The sequence below is a fragment of the Rhinatrema bivittatum genome, chromosome 9, assembly GCF_901001135.1.
Source record: "Rhinatrema bivittatum chromosome 9, aRhiBiv1.1, whole genome shotgun sequence".
NCBI lineage: Eukaryota > Metazoa > Chordata > Amphibia > Gymnophiona > Rhinatrematidae > Rhinatrema > Rhinatrema bivittatum.
In genome coordinates this window covers 151,999,539-152,014,939 of record NC_042623.1, presented here as the reverse complement: position 1 = coordinate 152,014,939, position 15,401 = coordinate 151,999,539, and the positions used below count along the sequence as shown (strand labels likewise).

The following is a 15,401-nucleotide window of genomic DNA, read 5'->3' as shown; positions in this document are numbered from 1 at the left end:
AGGTAACTTTAGAACATGTATTTGTCTGGTCCAGATTCACCAATCTTTTTTCTGGGTAGCACTAAATATCAGCACTAGCCAGACAAAGCAAAACTGTGCTCCAGGAATACCACCAGCACCACATCTTTGTAGCCAGGAATATTTTGTGCCAGCAATGAGTTAACTGCACAAAATTATCATGGGGATGAGGGGGAAATGCTCAGATCTCAGATTTAATCTGAGCTAACTCCACAAGTGGACAAAGCCTTTGAATATTGACCTCTGTGTATTTTATCCATCTTGACCAGATTGCAAGCTCCATGGAGAAAGGTCTGCCTCTTAAACTGCTGTGTACACCTGTTAGTACTATATAAATGACAATAAAACTTATTATCATAAATTCAGTTTTATATAAAAGCAAGATATGAGTTTTAAATGTGCTATGAAGTGGGAGAAGTCCATGTTCTTCTAATTTTCTTTAAGTGTCATAAACCATGGAACTTTTACTTGTTATTGTAGGCATTTTATTTTTTCATTCATGCATTTTTCCTCAATATTTCTTATGCTTTGTATGAACAGAAAACTAAAGTTTCCCCATATTTTGTGACTGACATTTTTGTGCAACTATACCAGTGTCATTTAATGCAGCCCAAAGAAAGCAAAGAAATAATTTAATTGACAGGTAAAACATAAATATCTTCCTTTTTTGTTCTGATGTTTATTTTAATTGCTCAGAAAATATGTCTGCAAAATCTCTTCTTACTAACCCTCTCCCACCACTATGAATCTGATTATATATGGGGAAGGATGTTGTGCTGGTCCATATCAAAACCAGGTAACAGGCTGAAAAGTTTGAACAATATAGAAAGAATGCAGGAAATGATCTTACAGAAGTACTAATTAAATCAGAGACCATCAAGAGCAGATTCCAAGGTTTAATAAAATAATGAAACAAAGAAAGAGGGGATTGTTTTATTAATGGGGTAAGGACCATCCAGGGAAATGACCAGAATGCAAGGTTGCCAATTGGCTCCAGATTTTAGGACAGGTTGATCCAGCCCTACTTTCACCCTTTTGCATACAGAGACTTGACCTTCTGATTTTCCTATTGCATTCCCTAAGAAAAGCAAGACTACAAGTCTCTGAGTGCAGTGAGACAAAACCAGGACTGAATCAGTCCTGAAAATCCAGAGCCCGCTGACAGACAGCCCTGCCAGAACAACCAGACATTAATGCAGAAATGATTAAACCATTGTGTTTTACAAGAAATTTGCAGAACTAGACCGTGTAATTACTACAGTTGTTAGAATTTCTGATTTGCTTATGCAAAGGTTAAAACACTAAAAAGTGAGGAAATAGGCATCTTGAGATGTACAAATGTATTTGGCACAAATAGACTGATAATTGCTGTCTGTTTCATGGTAGAGGTATTTTATGAATATCTGCCCAGGTATTTGCTGTGGAAATTAGCTGGAAAAGTTGACTTCAAACCACACTGCATGAAATGAGAAATAAAAATGCTGTGTAACATTTTTCAGTTTTTAGTTGGAAAGATACCAAGAGCTTTTTTGCTGTTTTTATGAAGAAATTGCTTAGCTCATTATATCAGAAATCATATTCTTTAGTTCCAATTGTATTAAATATGAAGGAATGTGTACCTTTTCCAAACTGAACAACTCCTCGAACAGTTTCCCAGTAATTCTTCTTTGCAGGACAGACAGAGACACGGCTTGATCTGTCTTTGAGTTTATTCATAGCTTTTTCCAGGTCCTATGAAATAGAAACCCAGCCTGAAAATTACATTTACTGTCATCTATATATGAAAGTGTGCACAGTCAATAGACATTCATGAATACAAATATGATACCATGTCCATCTAAGACCACCTGTCAGAGAAGGGTATTTGACTACATGCGGTGGCCTGAAAAAGTATTTGATCCCCTAAAAAGTCAGCAGATTTGTGTTGATTACAAATAACATTTACACAGATTGTTCTAGTATGTTTATTGCAAACCAATATGCTCTTAAAGTGAATTTTCAAAGTCACAATTAATTGTTTTTCTGCATTTTTTGTAAAATAGAATTAGAAACTGGGGCTGCTCCTTAGCAGACGCGCTTCCGAGCAGCTCTGACAGTTTCTTCCCTTCTCTCATTGCATGCATATTGCCTAAAACTCTTTTGTTTGATGGGGAAACGAAAAGGAGCCATCAAGAAGGGTAAGCCTGTGGAAACAATGGCTTCTCTTCATCAGACCATGATGCTGGAACACACTCACACCTTTGTACTGGCAGTTGAAGCCAGCTTGGCTGGACCTGGACATGCTAGCCTGTCAGCAGTGGAATTTTCTCTAAGCCCCGACCGCCATTCCACTCCACGTTTGCCAGCAAGTACCATTGCTTTTGTGGATGCTTCTCCTAGGGCTTTTGGATTCTCAGAGGGTACTTTCTCGTCTCCTGGTTCTGCTCATTCTGCCAAGCCAGGACAGTCTTGGTGGCAGAGTTTGGTGAGGGAGATGCCAGAGCCTCTGGAAACATTGGAGCAGAGGGAATGGTTTCTCACTTAACCATGCTGGCTGGATTACCTGAAGTAAGGTCTAAGGGATCAATAATGCCTCCTCTGGCCCCTTCTTCAGGTTTTCTTGACTCTGGTTCTCTGGTGAAAAGTGCAATAATAACTTTGGACAGTCTTTGGACTGTTATGATGTCCATCAACAAGTCCATTTCATCTTTAGTCTGTTTAACAACAGACTTGCATAATCATTTTCAAACTCAAGAACTTTGTTTAAGTTCAGCGAAAAAGAAAGTTTCTGAAGGAGAGACATCTTTTTCTAAGATCCAAGATGTGCAAGTTAACATAATTAAAGATCTAACATCTACCTCGCTTAGAATAGAGACCAGTGAGAATTCTCTCAGATATTTGAATCTGAGAATACTTAATTTTCCTCAGATCCTTTGAAGACACCTGCTGAGCTTTTTGTTTCTTATATGAAAGAAGTTCTGTCTATCCTACAGAATGCACTACCTCCGTTTGAGAAGATCTTTTTTCTGCCTGTTTCTAAGAGATCTATGGATAATGTCTTGACGGATGTCCCTGCCAATTTGACTGATTTCCTCGAGAATTCTGAAGAGGAAAATGTTGTTGGTTGGGCTACTTTGTTGATGACCTTTGTTTTGATGCAAGATTGAAATAATATTTTTTATCTTTATTTTCATAATAAAGATGCTTTGTTCAAAGGTCAAAAAATCTGGAAGTTTCCAAACTTATCCAGAACAACACAGGAATATAGAAAGAAGTTTCTGGCCATGAAACCTGAAATTCTTTCTTTAGGGGCAATTTGCCTCATTCGTTTTCCTTCTAAATGTATAGTAACCTTAGAATCTGTGCGATTTTTTTTTTTCTTTGACCCTATACAGTTAAGAAAATATTTGGATGCCAAACATGGTATTGTGACTTCCCCTACCTCTGTCAATGAGGAATTGTCTTGATTGGGTATTGATCTGCTTTGAAGCTTGCATCCTTAATGTTGGCAATTTACCTTATAGTAGGCCATTTCCCATGGCTTTTCTATTCCTCACTATATATATTGGGGTCTAATATTGGCATTATATTTTGGGAAAAGAAAAATCTGGGAATAACTAGTATACAATTAGTTTCCAACAAATAACTAGTTATAATTTGACTCTTTGATGCCAAAAATCACTGAAATTGTTATTGCTCTAATGTGTAATTTTAGTAAAAACACATTTTAGTAAAATTACACATTAGAGCAATAACAATTTCAGTGATTTTTGGCAGCAAAGAGTCAAATTATAACTAGTTATTTGTTGGATGATATTTTGGGATACTTTTTTTTTTTTCAAATTACCTCCTTATAATGCTTTATATAATCCATATTTGTGCCTTCTTTTCCTTGTCAAATATATTTTATTTTATATTTGATTTAAAATTATAAATAAAGTGTTAAAAAAATTAAAAAGTGAAATCATGGGCCTTAAATGTAGACACTAAAGACCAAATTTTCAAATGCTGGCGTGCGCAAATACCGGCATATATGCGCGTGGCCAGGTTGAGCTCGTGCCGAACGCATTTTCAAAATGGCCTAGCCATATGCTTATCTGCCAGTACATGCAGAAAAGCCAGCAGAGCAAAAAGGTGCAGGCTGGGGCATGGTCTAGGCGGGGCAGGGTGGAGGTCAGTTGGGACAGCAGCCATTAAGCCCTGTCCTGAGAAAGAGCGTGCCCGCAGCCGGCTGGCTCGCGGAACTTATTCCTGCTCGGAGAAGTGGGTAAGTTCATAAACAAAAAAAAAATAGGTTACTTAGGGGTGGGTTGACTTCCCCTTGTTAAAACTATGTTAACCCTTCCCTATTAAGCAATGTCTATCTATATTGGGAACAACAAGTGAAGTTATCAAACTTGCCAATGACACAAAATTATTCAAAGTTGTTAAATCACAAGAGGATTGTGACAAATTGCAAGAGGACCTTGAAAAACTGGGAGACTGGGCATGCAAATGGAAAATGAAATTTAATGTGGACAAGTGCAAAGTGATGCACTAAAGGAAGAGTAACCCAAATTATGGCTACACAATGCAAGGTTCCACAATAGGAGTCAACACTCAGAAAAAGGAATCTAAGTGTCATAGTTGTCAAATACATTGAAATATTATGCTCAGTGTGCAGCAGCAGCCAAGGAGGCCAATAGAATCCTAGGGATTATTAGGAAAGGAATAGAGAATAAAACAGAGAATATCATAATTCCTCTGTATCACTCCATGGTGTGACCTCATCTTGAGTACTGTGTTCAGTTCTGGTTACAGCATCTCACGAAAGATATAGCAGAATTAGAAAAGGTACGGAGAAGGGTGACCAAAATGATAAAGGGGATGGAACAATTCCCCTATGAAGAAAAGACTCTTCAGCTTGGAGATGAGACAGCTGAAGGGTAATGTGTAGAGGTCTATAAAATAATAATGGACTTGAGCAAGTAAATGTTAATCAGTTATTTATGTTTTCAAAAAGTACAAAGACCAGTGGACACATAATGAAGTTACTAGGTAATACATTTAAAGCTAATAAATGAAAACATTTATTTACTTAACACACAATTGCATAAGAACATAAGATATGCTATACTGGGTCAGACCAAGGGCTCATCAAGTCCAGCATCCTGATTCCAACAGTGGCCAATCCAGTCACAAGTATCTGGTAAGTTCCTAAACATTAAATAGATCTCAAGCTACTATTGCTTATTAATTACTTGTAGCCTGGTTGGGCCACTGTTGGAAATAGGATGCCGGGCTTGATGGATTCTTGGACTGACCCAGTATGGCAATTTCTTATGCTCTTATGTTCTTATTAATAGCAGTTTATGGATTTTTCCTCTATGAACTTATTCAAACCTTTTTTAAACCCTGTTACTCTAACTGTCATAACCACATCCTCTGGCAATGAATTCCAGAGCTTAACTATGCACTGAGTGAAAAAGAATTTTCTTCGATTTGTTTTAAATTAGCTACTTACTAACTTCATGGAGTGCCCCCTAGTCCTTCTATTATCTGAGAGAATAAATAACTTATTTATATTAACTTGTTCAAGACCTTTCGTGATTTTGTAGACCTCTATTATATCCCCCCTTAGTCGTCTCTTCTCCAAACGGAACAGCCCTAACTTCTTTAGCCTTTCCTCATAGGGAGCTGTTCCATGCCCCTTAACATTTTGGTCGCCCTTCTCTGCATTTTCTCCAGAATTGCACGCACACTGTTCAAGATGTGGTTTCTGTTATGTGCACGGGGGCTTTGGCTAGATGTAGCAAGAGATGCCATGAGCAGCTGCTGCGCAAGAATAGGAGATGTGTGCCCTTGGACCTCGGTGAACCCAGAGAGGAGCTCTGGAGAAACACCATGGCTGGTGAGACAGATCCGTGTCTGGGTTGAGGCCCAGCCCAGGCTCTTGCCGGCCTGCATATCTCAGTGAGACCAACCACTGGTCTCACTGAGGTATGCAGGTCGGCAAGAGGTACGGTTGGTCTCTGAGTGGTCCTCCGACTACTCCAAGCCCTTTCAGACTTGCTGCTGGGAATGGCAATGGCAGCAGGCCGGACAGGAGACAAGGGTGGATGAAGGCTCTGGAACATGAAGACTCAGACAAGAGACTTGGGACGTGAAGACTCAGATGAGAAGCTTGCGATGTGAAGACTCAGACGAGAAGCTTGAGCACAAAGACTCAGGATCAAGGTTCAGGAACAAAGTCAAGTACTGAGTTGAGGCTGCGACGCAGCGCACCCTACACAGCCCACAGCCCATGGGCTGGTCGCAGACCACGCTTAAGTGTGAAGCAGACTCCAGACGAATACATGGTAGTTAAAGCCAGAACATGGCGAAGATTCAGTAGAAGCCTATACCAAGGCGCGCCCTACACAGCCGCCCGTGGCTGGTCATGGACCACGCTGGAATGAGTAAATAACCAATTCACATCTACCCATTCTAGACCTCTCATGATTTTAAATACCTCTATCATATCCCCCCTCAGCCGTCTCTTCTCCAAGCTGAAAAGTCCTAACCTCTTTAGTCTTTCCTCATAGGGGAGCTGTTCCACTCCCCTTATCATTTTGCTTGCCCTTCTCTGTACCTTCTCCATTGCAACTATATCTTTTTTAAGATGTGGCGACCAGAATTGTATGCAGTATTCAAGGTGCGGTCTCACCATGGAACGATACAGAGACATTATGACATTTTCCGTTTTATTCACCATTCTCTTTCTAATAATTGCCAACATTCTGTTTGCTTTTTTGACTGCCGCAGCACACTGAACCGATGATTTCAATGTATTATCTACTATGATGCCTAGATCTCTTTCTTGGGTGGTAGCATCTAATATGGAACCTAACATTGGGCCTCATTTTCTAAAGTATCGTAGGAAAGCGACAAACAGGAGGATGCCACAAGAGCGTCTTTTTCAAACTTTATTGCAGGAGACGTAAAATGAATTGCAAATGCCCGACTCTGGCCGAGTTTCGCCACATGTAGTGGCTGCCTCAGGGGCTGAATGTTTCTAGAAACGTAATCACGCGATGGTCTGGATAATGTGCACATTCCATTGTAGGGAGACGCGCGCTGCTGGTTTATAAACTACATAAATGAACGTATACTGTAGACATTATCCAGACCATCGCGTGATTACGTTTCTAGAAACATTCAGCCCCTGAGGCAGCCACTACATGTGGCAAAACTCAGCCAGAGTCGGGCATTTGCAATTCATTTTACGTCTCCTGCAATAAAGTTTGAAAAAGACGCTCTTGTGGCATCCTCCTGTTTGTCGCTTTCCTACGGTTTCACTGGATCGCCTACCCTGCTGTTTTTTGGGTCCTAAAGTATCGTAGGCCTGCGATACTTTAGAAGATGAGGGGCCGAAACGGGGGGCGGGCCTGCGCTAGCCGGCAGCGATTGCACTGTCGCGGTGCGATCGCTGCCGGTTTCGCACCCAATAGCGCCACCATAGGAGGTGTAGCTATTGGGAGCGAAATAGGCAGCAAAAAGGCACTTACCTTTTCACTGTGCATGCCATCATCGCAGAGTTGGCCCCGGTGACGCCCCGTCTCCTCCTCTTCCGGGGCCGACTCCGCCCCCATTTTGGTATCGCATGCAAAAAGGGACATTTTGCGTGTGAAACGTCCCTTACCGCGTGCGATACAGTTGGAAAATAAGGCCCATTGTGTAATTATAGCATGGGTTATTTTTCCCTATATGCATCACCTTGCACTTATCCACATTAAATTTCATCTGCCATTTCGATGCCCAATTTTCCAGTCTCACAAGGTCTTCCTGAAATGTATCACAATCTGCTTGTTATTTAACTACTCTGAACAATTTTGTATCATCTGCAAATTTGATTACCTTACTCGTTGTATTTCTTTCCAGATCATTTATAAATATATTGAAAAGTAAGGGTCCCAATACAGATCCCTGAGGCACTCCACTGCCCACTCCCTTTCACTGAGAAAATTGAGATATTCTAAAAACCAGACCGGTTTGTGGCCCTCGACAACTGGAGTTGGACAACCCTGGTCCAGAGACTGGCAGCTACAATTTAATGCTACAAAATGTAGAGTAATGCATTTAGGATGCAAAAACCCAAGGTAGAAGTTGTTACGATTTCTCCTGTAGCTGTGCCACAGGAGGCATCTCACCTTTCTCTGGAGGCCGCTCCGAAGCCTAAGGATGTGAATCGGACTTCGGACGATTGAAAATATCGTCGATATTTTCAAAATCGTCAGAAATCGGGGGCTCCCCCAAAACGATAGGAAAACCCCACGATGTTGTTCGTGGGGGTTCTCTTATCATTTTGGGGGAGGGCAGGAAAAACGGCACACAAAAATAACCCCTAAACCCACCCCGACCCTTTAAAACTAATCCCTTAGCTTCCCCCACCCTCCCAACCCCCCCAAAAACTTTTTACAGGTACCTGGTGGTCCAGTGGGGGTCCCAGGAGCGATCTCCTGCTCCCAGGCCGTCGGCTGCCACTAATCAAAATGGCGCCGATGGCTCTTTGCCCTTTCCATGTGACAGGGTATCCATGCCATTAGCCGGCCCCTGTCACATGGTAGGAGCACTGGACGGCCCACGCTGTCTTCTTCCCCATTATTTTCTATGGAGCTAAAGAATATCCTGTAACTGTCTGAGAGAGTATTTAAATGACACTGAGTGGTGATTAAGTGTGGGCAAATAATGTTTGCCTCTTATCCTTAGGTGCTGCTGATGTCATGCTGTGAGCATGCTCTGTGCAGTTCTTCCATTCAATTCCAGATGTTGCTGATGTTAGGAGGTTGACTTTGCATATCCAAAAAGAAATAATGAATCCCTTGCATATTGCAAGGAAGTTGATAATGATATGTATGTATGCTGAAGAGCAAAGAAGGCCTAAAGTCTCAATTAAAGGAAGCTTATTTACATTTTTCTTGCTCTGAGGGTCCTCTCAATTGCCTTTTCAAAATGTAAGATACAATTATTTGTATGCTCTTTTATTGCCTAATAAATGTTTGCCAAAACATTTTCTAATTTCCAAATGGCTATGAATCGACCCCCTGGGGTTTTACTGCATCAGTGCTAGCAAAAAGAAAAAAAAATGTTGAAAGTAGTTGAGTTAACAATAAAAACAAAATCTTTAGGATTCTCATTAAATCACACTGAATTTTATTTCACTTCAGAGTAGAAGTGTTTGAAGTGAATCACTGCCACCATTATAAATCTTAATAAAAATCTGGACACTGCTGAGCTGACTCCCAAAGCCCCAGGCACATACCACATACATGCAGCCATTTGAACCTTATTTATTTATTTATTTAAATTATTTTAATATACCGATGCTCAAGACGAAGGTCTTATCGTACCGGTTTACAGTGTAACCAGGGGTATAAATAGAAGATTAAATAGAAAGATAAAGAGAAATTAAATAGAAGATAAAGAGAAATTAAATAGAAGATAAATAGAAGATAAAGAGTATAAGCTTGAAAAATTTGAAAAGCAGATTCAGAAAGGAGATTTTTGGTATATGTACACTAAGAAAGTAAAAAAATACATTAAAAATTAAGACAAAAGAGAAAAAACTAAAATTAAGCTAAATGGTAACACAGAACATGCATGTATTGAGCAATGTAGATTGTGCAGCTCCTGTTACCATCTATTTTCTTCCTTTCTCTAGTCAGACATGTTGCATTTTGTATATAGAGGCCAATGTACTAATGTTAAGTTAAAAAATAGGCACTAAAAATTCCATTTATCAGAGAGCACATTTTTTAGCATGGACATAAATAATTAAGTTTACTACATTTGTAGTAAACTAATGATTTGCAAAGTACAGGAGCACTATAAAGAATGTACTATGAAAAGTACTTCAAATATAGTGCTTTTGTGCTATGCATAGTGACTAAAAAATAGGAAACTCCTTCACTTGCTAATAGGCTAATCCCCCTCCTTCCAACCTGATTGCATAAATAAAAAAAAAAACAACCCACCTCCCTATTCTCTCCCCCATCACCCCAATGAAGGCAACCTTTATGGCTTCCATCAACTCATGTGCCGAAAACATAATCCTCTCACCCCTCACACTATGGGGAAAAAAAAACCAAACCTTCAACTCTCAGTAACCTCTTCCCAAAGATTTCTAATGCCAAGCCAGCAGACGAAGCCAGTCTTATTTTTTACTGGCCTGGTATCCAGTGATGCACTAGCCTAGCCTACCAGGAACCTTGAAGCTGAGTAAGTGGACCAGAATACTGCTAGACATCAAGCCTATCAGAGGTAAACTTGACTGTTCCTAAGGGGGTCCCGGGGTAGGGGGAGAGGATATCATGATGGGAGGGTACAGAAGCTGGGATCAGAGTCAAAGGGAGGATCAAGGTGGGAGATTCTTTTTGAGATCATGGAGTGGGTGGGGGGGGGGGGAATTTTCAATAAACATTTTTTATGTCATTTGTTTTTGTTTTATTATTTTAGGTTATGAATTTAGTATTTAATTTTGTTTGCAATGTGTCTTTTAATTTATGTATTTGATGCTTAATGTTTTTAATTGTAAATTGCACTGGACAACTTTTATTCCACATTGTGGTATATAAATGATGTAATAAAATAATAAAAATAATAATATAAATAAATGTATTGGGGTAAGGCCAAGGATTTGCCCTCCCTGTAGTAATAAATTGCTAGTATGACTAACAAGATCATTAGCACACTATGTAGCTATTTTACATTCCCCAGCATGTTAATATTTAATGCATCAGCATATGAGAGAAAGAAAATATTTTTTAAATTATCTGTGGCTTTTGTATGTAGCAAGTTAAGTAACATGCACACTAATGGGAGTTAATGCACATATTTATTTTAACCTATGTTTAGTACATCAAGCATAGATAGAAAACACCTACATTAAATAATAGTCTTCATTACCATTAAAAGTCACAAAATGGGAAGATCTTTTGGAAAAAGGTCTATAAGGGTTTGTAGTTTCATCTAAAGCATGGTTACCTAGTTTCAAGTGCTCATAGCCAATCGTCACATATTTCCCTGCCACTTTCGTTTAGGAGAAAAATCAAAATACCTCTTTATTAACTTGTTTCTCAGTTCTTAGCCCAGAGTCAGCAAGATATTGACTTGAAGAGGACAGTTTGCCTTTTCTTGTGTGAGAAAGTACAGGTTTCTGAGTTAGAAGAAAGACGATGTGTTCTTTTTTGCCTATCCTCTCTTCCTCTTCTAGTTCATTGACGATTGCCATTGAAACCTCAGTTTTGAAAAAATCCATGGCCACTGCTCCAATGATCCCTGAGTTAAAAGAAAGTGAACGCGTATTAGATCCGAGAGCCCTGATGAGAAGGGGGATGCATGCATCATACTGTAAGTTCTTGGGAAGCCATCATTTTTGTCTTTAATGGAAGAAAATTTTCCTATTTCTCTTAAAAGCAATTAAAATGCCCCCGAATTTGGTAATTTTTTTTTTTTTACCCATTCCATTATTCCAACAGGAAGTACAAGGTCCCAATGTGAAAAAAAGAATCATATTTACAAAGACAATAGCCAATTAGAGTATAAACCAGCAAAAGATCACATTTTATATGATACGCTGACGAGTTTAAATTTAATGTAATATATTATATATATAAACTCGGTGTCTTGTGAAACTGATCACATAATTCAGTTCTCTGCTTTTGGACACCTTTAAAATTGTCTAGCAAAAATGTATCCTGTGGTCTTCTGGGCTATACTTTGCACTCTACTGTGCCATGGAGGACTCCCCCCGACGACTAAGAGGAGCTCCTGTGCGCCAAGGAAGCCCCTTCAGATCCCAAGAACCAGCTCAACATCCATTCCCTATCTCCGAGTTAAAAATCCTTGTGAAGCAAAACTCATCGGCGGTATCTGAAGGTCAGCAGCAGATTTCGTGTTGCTCTCAAAAGGAAGAGATTCTAGCAAAAATGAACTGCATTTAGGGTATCTTGAACTTTACACCCCTTGAACTGCAGGTTCGAAGTGCTCTCTCCTCTAGCCCTACAACAGATCTTTTTCTTTCTTTCTTTTTCTTTCGCTGTCTCTAGAAACCAGGCACACAAAAAACTAGTCAAAGAGCGCTAACATAATCCACTTCGAGCGTTTTTAATTCTATTTTAGGAGCGTTGTGGTTCTGTGCGTTGTTACCTGGAACAATATGGCATAGGCCTCTTCGGTCCGAGTAATAATGCAGATACATGGAGCCGTCTTCATTCCTCTCTACCCTAAAGGAAGGCGCGTTCATCTCCTAAAAGACATTAATTTTATGCTGCTTGATGAGCAATAACTCGGCTGGCCTCCAGCTGTGTGTTAAACTACTCAGCTCAGTTCTCCATAAACCTACTATTGTTATTGTTATGTATACAGTAGGGAAGGAGGTACTGCTAGACCTCAGTGGCATCTTTAGTACAGGTTCTGCCTATTAAAACTAAAGCTATTAAAATAGTGTCCAGGATAAACTCTGGTAGTCAGAGAAGAGGCTCTAACCCCACCCCCGCGGATCTGGCAGAAACTACCTGACATCTTTCATGAATTGTTTTCTCTTCACCTTCTACAGCAAGGTATCTATAGAGGCAGATAAACTACACAGCTGAGACTCCTATATGCAGTTTTCCAGTCGTTGGAATATTTATATCTAGAGTTATCAATGCCAATAACTGATTACAAGATCATTTACATACTTAGAAAGTCCCAGAAGCTTTCGGGGTGAGACTCCAACTGACACAGGGAGTGATGGATAGAGAATCCAACAGACTCTCCAGATTTGGCAGTGCTATGCTCTAGTCTAAACACTTATTCTAAAAGGGCAATAATAATAATAATTTTAAAAAAGGCCGCATTTTATTACTTTCTGAAGGAAGAACAGAATATCATGGCTGAACTTTCCTGTTTCTTGTAGCTTTCGCATTTCCCCTGGGAGAAGCGAGTCACCCCGAGAATCCACCCCTGAGTGCATGGAAGGTTTACCAACCACCCAGCTTTTGGTCGGAGTTACGGTGTTAACATCCACAGCCCTAACACTATCAGCCGAGTTATAGACATCGTTCCAACATACCTGATAGGAGAGAGACAGGTAGCTGTGCAGTGCGTCCAGATTCTCTATGAATTCATAGAGATTGCCTCCCAGAGTCCTCAGCATATGGTCGTAGCCAGACCTTTTACAAAACTCAAAGAAATACTCTCCAAACTGCTTCAAAACCACCTCAGGTGGAACATCTGCTAGAAGAGACACCAGTTAGTTCACTACAAGGGTGCTCGTTTTCAAATTATCTGAATGCGCGGTGCACTTGGTTTTTTGTTTGTTTTTTTTAAAGCTGAATAAATACTGCTGAGATACTGTATATATGTTACATATTTTAGCCCCGCTGGCTTATGTTCCTCAAATTACCCAAAAAGGAAACCGAGGCTACCTGAGATCCCTGCACTTTTATACCTGTTAGGTGCAAGCTGCCGAAACCTACCTAACATTTTGCAGGCTTTCTCAACCAATTTCATTGTGATATCATCTTTGTAAACTTCAAAAGTCATGAAAGTGTCTTGAACTCCGGCTTGAATTCTGTCAAAACATATACATATATTCCCACGTTTATTATAATGCTGATAGCCTATTTAATTGGGGGAAAAAAGAGTCTTTAAAGAATTGCTTTGATATAAATGCATGCATTTTATCAATCCGCTGGCGGCAAATTCCGCCTAGGTCTTGAAATGTCCTTGGCTGTGCTCGGAAGGCAAAATATAACAACAAAAAAGGCGTGTTTAGGATTCAGAGGATATTAATCTTTTCCTAAATGAATGCAAATGTTCTCAAAATATCATAATTCTTGGAAGACATTTCAAAACTGTGGCGCTAGGAAGGGTACACCACTAGAATGGCAGTTTTCTTGGACGGACAAAATAGTAAATTATTTAGTCCTAATTTTTTTTTTTTTTTTTTTTACTTTCCAATAGAATGAACAATTTTGTTGATCTGTTATTCATAATTGTGCCTAGTTGTAGAAAAAAACAACCCTAGACCTAGGCTGTATATAAAGGTTAGCATACAATATTTCGAGACGGCATAAAGTACACTTAAGCGATTTCTGTGGTTCAAGGAGATAAAGCAGACAAAATCAAGTTCAGTAGCTGGTAAGAAATTCTCTTCCGAGAAAAGTCAAAACCCGAGAAATAGGAGCGCCATCTTTTGGCAAGATTCTACTGAATAGTAATGGGCGTTTTGTCGGGCTCACTCTTTTAACTTTACTGTTTGTAAATACTGCATCAACTAAAAGAGGCAACTACTAGCGTGAATCTTGAGAAGCACTGCCGTGTGTAACTTCTGTACCAAACAGAAGAATGGGATCATATTGGCTGCACAGAATATAATGCTGTCCTCAATATGTAGAGAAGCAGCCAGCACAATCATGTCCCTATGATACCTAAGGGTTCTGATTAAGTGGGCTCATCGCTTATGGCTTTCAAAACATTCGTCTCATTGGCAGAAAAACGCGAACATTTTTATGGTAAGAAATAAAAACCGGAACAGAATTCCTTAGCATAAAAAAAGATACCTTAATTCTTCCCAGGTTTCTTCGCCATATTTTTCTACTACCAGAGACTTCAAACAAGTATTTATAAATCCATACTGCAAAAGAAATCGTGTCATTACTTAAGAATAACATTACTTAATACATATGCAACTAATTCCCTGGCATCATGAGATCTTTTCTTAAACTGCAGGCAATGCGCAGGAATTAATCTGCGCCAAACTGACCTTATAGATGTATTAGTTAAAATGCAGCTCATACCCTTCGTTCTGAAAATATATCTACCAGTGCATTTGCACTGCGTAGTAGTAGTAAAAAAAATACATCCCCCTTAAATGTGTTGCATTCGGAACCTCATCTCCCCTTTAAGAGTCTCAGGGCTTATTACCTATCTTGTTTTATCCATTACTATAATCTGACTCGTTTTTCATGTTAGAACTTACCGACGTACTGAAATTCATTACATGTATGAATAATCAGCTACTGGTGTTTAGGGGAAACACCATTTATTCTGTCACTATATGGTACAAAATAAGTTGTGGTTCTGTATATATATATATATTTTTTTGCCATGTATAATTTTAGAGTAAATGCACGTAGTCTGTTGACATAGACAGAATGTGGAGAAAGAACTTACCATTCTCACAGCAATAAATCCAAATAAATGCCAGCTTCAAGGGTTGAGAGTCTGCCAAGCTTTTTTTTTTTTTTTTTCACGTTAAAACTGAATTTCCAGCGAATAAAATCAGTTCAGCTGCATTGCTCAGTTCGACTGTTTGTTTACACGGATCCGTCTTTAGCTGAGAGAAGAGGGACTTTTCAGACAGAGGGGTAGCAGGTCACGTTAGGATCCTCAGGGACACT

At 39.5% G+C, this 15,401-nt stretch overlaps 1 protein-coding gene across 1 annotated transcript in view; it reads right to left on the bottom strand.

Moving 5' to 3' along the window:
- LOC115099125 (guanylate cyclase soluble subunit beta-2-like) overlaps positions 1–13,557 on the bottom strand; it is a 34,347-nt gene extending 20,790 nt beyond the window's left edge. Inside the window, exons 1-5 of the mRNA XM_029616483.1 lie at positions 13,476–13,557; positions 13,070–13,230; positions 12,163–12,262; positions 11,072–11,292; positions 1,638–1,749 (exon numbers count right to left, since the gene is read on the bottom strand). Coding sequence (XP_029472343.1) covers positions 1,638–1,749; positions 11,072–11,292; positions 12,163–12,262; positions 13,070–13,230; positions 13,476–13,542 — 661 coding nt within the window. The 5' untranslated portion in view covers positions 13,543–13,557. The remainder of the gene's footprint in view (positions 1–1,637; positions 1,750–11,071; positions 11,293–12,162; positions 12,263–13,069; positions 13,231–13,475) is intronic.
- Between the last annotated feature and the right edge of the window lie 1,844 nt (positions 13,558–15,401).